At 59.0% G+C, this 6,242-nt stretch overlaps 1 protein-coding gene across 1 annotated transcript; it reads left to right on the top strand.

Annotated features, from left to right (window-relative positions):
- The first annotated feature begins 807 nt into the window (after positions 1–807).
- On the top strand, positions 808–3,112 carry DUSP2 (dual specificity phosphatase 2). Its single transcript, XM_023211490.3, has 4 exons — positions 808–1,306; positions 1,390–1,511; positions 1,914–2,133; positions 2,250–3,112. Exons 1-4 carry the CDS (start codon positions 919–921, stop codon positions 2,462–2,464), a joined length of 945 nt encoding a protein of 314 aa, XP_023067258.1. The 5' UTR covers positions 808–918; the 3' UTR covers positions 2,465–3,112.
- Positions 3,113–6,242: the final 3,130 nt, after the last annotated feature.

Here is a 6,242-nt window from a genome sequence, read left to right as displayed (position 1 = left end):
CAGGGCGGGCTTGTGGCAGCCGGAAGTGCTTCTCTCCGGGGCCTGGGGGCTTTCCCTGCGCCCAGGAGGAAGAAGCTTCTCCCCACTCTTAACTGGAAACCGATCTCAGACCCCTGCTTTCCCCACAAAAGGCCCCAGGACCCCCTCATTTCCCTTCGGCCCAAGCCCAGGGGCCTGGGTCCCGGGGACTGTGTTCAGGCCTAGCTTGGCCACCAACATACTGCAAGACGCTGAGTGCTGGTCTCATCCAGGCAATGGGGGGTGGGGAGGGGAGAGAGAAAGTGCCTCTGGCCCAAGGTCTCCAAATATATGAGCAATAGGACATCTCAGCAGGGACCTCCCCATCATCCAGTGTAGAAATCACCCGTGGCAGCAGGCATTTGTCAATGTTTGTGGTGACAAATTTCTAAGAGGAAAACTCTGGGAGGGAAAGGGAAAAGGCAGAGGAAGCGTGGGGTTGGCGGGTGGGGTACTCCACGGGACATCGCTGGCCCTCAGTGGGGACTTGCATCTGTGAAGCTGGGTTTCCCAGGACTGAGTGGCTTGGGACAGGTCAAAGGGTGGGCGCAAAGAAGGGAGGGGTGCTGGTCCCTCCGACTCCGGATAACACCTTCCCTTCCCTTAGTCGCTGGTCCCCGCCTCCTCTCCGCGTGTTCATCCTCGCGCCCTGCCTTCCCCGCCAACCTCCCTCCGCCTCCGGAGTCCCCGGGTCAGCCCAGCCTGCGCCCCACGTGAGGGGCGGGGGCGGGCGCCAGCGCCTTCCTGCTCTGCCCTTGTTTGGTGTCCCGGGGGCCGGCCCAGGGGTACTTAACCCGGACCGCCGCGGAGGGCGCTCGGAGTCGACCGCTCGGGCAGCGCCACCGCCAGGAGAGCCCGGGACGCGGTAACGAGCGAAAGGAAGAAGAGGCACCGGTGGCCATGGGGCTGGCGGAGGTGCGCGAGCTGGAGTGCGCGGCGCTGGGCACGCTGCTGCGGGAGCCGCGGGAGGCGGAACGCACGCTGCTGCTGGACTGTCGGCCCTTCCTGGCCTTCTGCCGCCGCCACGTGCGCGCCGCGCGCCCGGTGCCTTGGAACGCGCTGCTGCGCCGCCGTGCGCGCGGCCCCCCCGCCGCGGTTCTCGCCTGCCTGCTGCCCGACCGCGCGCTGCGGACGCGCCTGGCCCGCGGGGAGCTGGCGCGGGCCGTGGTGCTGGACGAGGGCAGTGCCTCGGTGGCGGAGCTCCGGCCGGACGGCCCGGCCCACGTGCTGCTGGCCGCGCTGCTGCACGAGACCCGCGCGGGGCCCACCGCCGTGTACTTCCTGCGAGGTGAGCCGCCGGCTGCCCTTGGCCCGCCCCACCCGACTCCAGCCCGGCTTTCCCTGCTGACCGTGCCCTTCCCCTCCTTGCAGGAGGCTTCGACGGCTTCCAGGACTGCTGTCCGGATCTGTGCTCTGAGGCCCCCGCCCCTGCGCTGCCGCCGGCAGGGAGCAAAACCAGCCGCTCCGACCCGAGGGCTCCCATCTACGACCAGGTGAGTACGGCCCCCCACCCCGGACCCTCCCTCCCTCCTCACCGCAGACTGGGCGCCTCTAGAGAAAGGGCCTGTCATTTGGGGATGCGAGCAGTTTGCCCATGTACCCACCTTAATACGTGTGTGTGTGTGTGTGTGTGTGTGTGTGTGTTGGCGGGGGTGGGGCACGGCTGCTCGCACGTGCCTGTGTGGGTCAGTGTACGTTTGCATGTGTATGTTGGGAGCGTGAGGGAGCACGTGTGTGCCGGTGTGTTCTCGCACATTCCTGAGTCCTGTCTCAGGTCAGGAGGACTGGCTGAGGACTCTTCTTGTCTTGGCCAGCCCATGGGGTCTCCACCCGCTGCTGCTCCAGCCCTCCGGGGCTGGGCTGGGAAGGCCTCACCGCCCCTCTGTCCCCTCCAGGGTGGCCCTGTGGAGATCTTGCCCTACCTGTTCCTGGGCAGCTGCAGCCATTCGTCAGACCTGCAGGGGCTGCAGGCGTGTGGCATCACAGCCGTCCTCAACGTGTCTGCCAGCTGCCCCAACCACTTTGAGGGCCTTTTCCGCTACAAGAGTATCCCTGTGGAGGACAACCAGATGGCAGAGATCAGCGCCTGGTTCCAGGAGGCCATAGGCTTCATTGGTAAGGGGGCGCCTCTGCCCAGAGGTCCTGAGGGGCTCCAGAGGAGAGGGCTGGGGGCCCCTGTCTCTTGGGCTGTGCACATACCGTCTGACACCATTCCCCCATCTCCCTTGCAGACTGGGTGAAGAACAGCGGAGGCCGGGTGCTGGTGCACTGCCAGGCCGGCATCTCGCGCTCCGCCACCATCTGCCTGGCCTACCTCATGCAGAGTCGCCGTGTGCGGCTGGACGAGGCCTTTGACTTCGTTAAGCAGCGCCGGGGGGTCATCTCCCCCAACTTCAGTTTCATGGGGCAGCTGCTGCAGTTTGAGACCCAGGTGCTGTGTCACTGAGGTGGTGCCCCTCTGCCTGCCCGCCCCCACTGTGCTGGCAGGAGCTGACTGTGGACGGGTGGGCTCCTCTCTGGGCCAGCACAGTCCCCTCACCTCTGGGAGGGCTGCTACCTCCTCACAGTTTGAGAAGCCCCCGCATGGGTGCTCTAGGAATGCCGGCGTGCTGGCCTTTCCGACCTGGTGCTCTTCTGCTGGGGGACTGAGGCTGGCCCTCATTCGCGGTCGGGAACCGGGGGTGTGTCTGCTCTTTCCCATCCCATCCGCTGGCAGAAATCAGCTGGACCGTGGAGTCTCCCTGGTCCACCACCATGTTGAAGCCCTTGGTAGCCTGAGAGGTCCAAGGAACAAGCTGTGACAACCAGGAGCCCTGTCTGTGGGTTGGTCCGCTGGGGGCCTGGAGCCCAAGCCCTGTGTTCCTGGGGAAGCTGGGGACTTGGGACGTGATGGGTGTGTCATGCTGTGCGTGTCAGTCTGTGAGCCTTTCACGCCTGTGCTGGCGCTGGAAAGTTATTTGTGCTCAGCTGACATTTAACACTCCCTCCCCCGCTTCCTCCTAGCCCTGTGGGCAGGGGTTGGAAACTTAGCACTTTATATTTATACAGATCATTCAGGATGTGTCAATAAACTATTGTTTTGTTTAAAAAACAACCCAGTGTCTGGTCTAATCTGATGCCTGGGAGCCTGCTTGGACCTCACATTTCCTTGTGCCCTCAGGGTTTTGGAAGTGAACGGGCAGAGGGGCCAGTGGCCGGAAGGGGCAGGTCTGACCCTCCTCGCAAAGGCTGCTCTCTTGCCCTCAGTTCTCCCTGCGCTGGCGTCTTCCCAGACAGGGACCTCGCTTCAGAGCTGAACAGGGTTGTTTCTGGGAGGCTGGGGTCCTGTCTGTGATTCAGAGCCCGGCCCAGTGCTGCCCCGATCAGACCCCGCTTCCTTTTCGGACCGTGGAAGGATACGAGTGTGTGCCTGAGGGTGTGGTCCTGTGGGGGTGGGTGGTCTTGGCCTATGCACACGTGCATGTTGTGCGTGGCGTTCCTGTGGGAGCGTGTGTGCACGCCCACGCGAGAGGCACTCCCCAGGCCCTGTGGGTCTCTGCTTCCTCACAGTAGGCCCGCATGGCCTCCCTACTCTTCTCCTACATCCCAGGGCTGGGGCTCACGGCGCCCCCTGTTCCAGAGCTCCTTCATGTCCCCCAAAGGCATGTGGCCCCATGTCTGGTGCAGAGGACCTGTCACTGGGGATAGGATTCATTGTTCCGCATACCCACCCAACTAGCACATCTTGGTCGAACTTCCAGTTATGGGCCCAGCATAGCATTAAGGTTCAGTGGAGACCTGAGACAAGGGCCCCGCCCATGCCAGAAGCCCAGGGGTACCTGTTGAGGCTGCTGGAAGGGGGTGCTGTGATCTGCCTGTGAGCAGGGCTGCTGAGGCCTTTGGGGATGGTTGTGCAGGAGCCAGTCCTACTTGAGGCTCACCGGGACGTTCGGCCATTGGAAGTGTCATCCAGCCAAGGGTTGCCTCTGCACAGTGCTACCTCTACAGATCTCTCTGTGGTCTGTTAGGAACTGGGGGGCACAGCTGGAGGTGAGCAGCTTTATCAGTATCACAGCCGCTCCCCACATACCCCATTGCTAGCATTACTGCCTGAGCTCCACCTCCTATCAGATCAGTGGCGGCATTAGATTCTCATAGGAGCTCGAACCCTGTTGTGAACTGCATTGGAGGGATACGGGATGTATGCTCCTTATGAAACTCTAACTAATGCCTGATAATCTGTCAACTGTCTCCCATCACTCCCAGATATTATCTTCAGTTGCAAGAAAACAAGCTCTGGGCTCCCACTGATTCCACATTATGGTGAGTTGTATAATTATTTCATGATAGATTACAGTATAATAGTAGAAATAAAGTGCACAATAAGTGTAATGCACTTGAATCACCTAGAAACCATCCCCCTCACCATCCTGGGCCAGGCGCGGTGGCTCACGCCTGTAATCCCAGCACTTCGGGAGGCTGAGATGGGTGGATCACCTGAGGTCAGGAGTTCGAGACCAGCCCGGCCAACATGGCAAAACCCCGTCTCTACTAAAAATACAAAAATTAGCCAGGCTTGGTGGCGGGCGCCTGTAATCCCAGCTACTCAGGAGTCTGAGGCAGGAGAATTGCTTGAACCTGGGAGGCGGAGGTTGCAGTGAGCCTAGATCGCACCACTGCACCCCAGCCTGGGCGCCAAGGGTGAAACTCCATCTTGCACAGAGGAACAAACAAAACAAAAACCAGTCCCTGGTGCCACAAAGGTTGGGAACTGCTGTCTTACAGCATTCTGAATGCCTGGGAGGGTGTACTTGTGGGGCGGGGGGCCGCATAGTTTGACAGTCTGGTGGCTGGTTTTGCTTAACCTTGCTGTATACAGTTTTCTTGTCTGTAAAATGGAGTTTCATTGTTAGCCCCCAGCTCTCAGGATGTAGATTTACACAAGTCAATCCATATAGTGCCTGCCCATAGTAGGCGCTCAGAAAATGTTAGGTAACTACGGCCCTAGGAGTGAGGTTGATCTGAAGTTTCAGTGTGCAGGTGTGAGGTGTGCATCTGGACCAGGATGAACACTCAAAACGGCTGGGCATGGGGTCCGCTCAGCCTTGTGCCTGGAGCCCGGCACAGGTGGGCGCTTGCTCTGTGGGGCGGAATGAAGGGTGATCCTTGTTCCCTCTGCTGTCTGAGGGGTGGGGTGAGCCACTCCAGTGTGAACTGGGCAGAGCCGGGGTTGTTATTCTGCCTTCTTTAGGACCTGAGTGGGCATCTGTTGGGACCCACTTGTACCCCCATGCCCAGCTTGGGTGGGCGGGGGACATCTGCGGCTCTAAGTCATAGGGGACTTCACACCACACAGCCTCATCTCACACGCAGCTGCACTGGTGGCTGAGGCCTCTGCCCACCCCACCCTCGGCCCTACCTCATCCCACCCTACCCAGCCCCACTCCCCTCTCCTCCCTTCCCCGTGCTTTTTATAGCTTGTCATCTAGCAAACTGCCCTTCTCTTTCTCTCTTTCCCTCCTTTCCTTCTTTCCTATTAAGTTTTAAAACTTCTAATTGTGGTAAAGAATGCAACATAAAATTGATCATCTTTACCATTATCAAGTGTTTAGTAAAGTGTATTCACATCGTTGTGCAACACATATCCAGAGCTTTTTCATCTTCCGAATCTGAAATACTATACCTATTAAATGATAACTCCCCCTCCCCAGTCCCCAGCCCCTGGTAAGCTCTATTCCACTTTCTGTCTCTGTGCATTGGGCTACTCTAGATACCTCTTGGAGGTAGAATCACGCAGGATTTGTCTTTTTGTGACTGGCTTGTTTCACTCAGCAAAATACCCTCAGATCAACTGCATGTCCTCATAAAGACTCTTTCTCTCCCCAAGCAGGGTGATTATTTCTTATCATTATTTTAATTTTGTTTTCTTTTTGGGACGGAGTCTCACTCTGTTGCCCAGGCTGGAGTGAAGTGGTACAATCTCAGCTCACTACAACCTCCGCCTGCCGGGTTCAAGGGATTTCCGACTAATTTTTATATTTTTAGTAGAGATGGTGTTTCACTGTGTTGGCCAGGCTGGTCTCAGACTCCTGACCTCAAGTGAATCGCCTGCCTTGGCCTCTCAAAATGCTGGGATTAGCCGGGCGCGGTGGCTCAAGCCTGTAATCCCAGCACTTTGGGAGGCTGAGATGGGCGGATCACAAGGTCAGGAGATCGAGACCATCCTGGTTAACACGGTGAAACCC

The sequence above is a fragment of the Piliocolobus tephrosceles genome, unplaced genomic scaffold (genome assembly GCF_002776525.5).
Source record: "Piliocolobus tephrosceles isolate RC106 unplaced genomic scaffold, ASM277652v3 unscaffolded_20395, whole genome shotgun sequence".
In the NCBI taxonomy this organism is placed as follows: Eukaryota; Metazoa; Chordata; class Mammalia; order Primates; family Cercopithecidae; genus Piliocolobus; species Piliocolobus tephrosceles.
The sequence above is the reverse complement of the archived record's forward strand: the minus strand, read 5'-3'. Positions and strand labels throughout refer to the sequence as shown.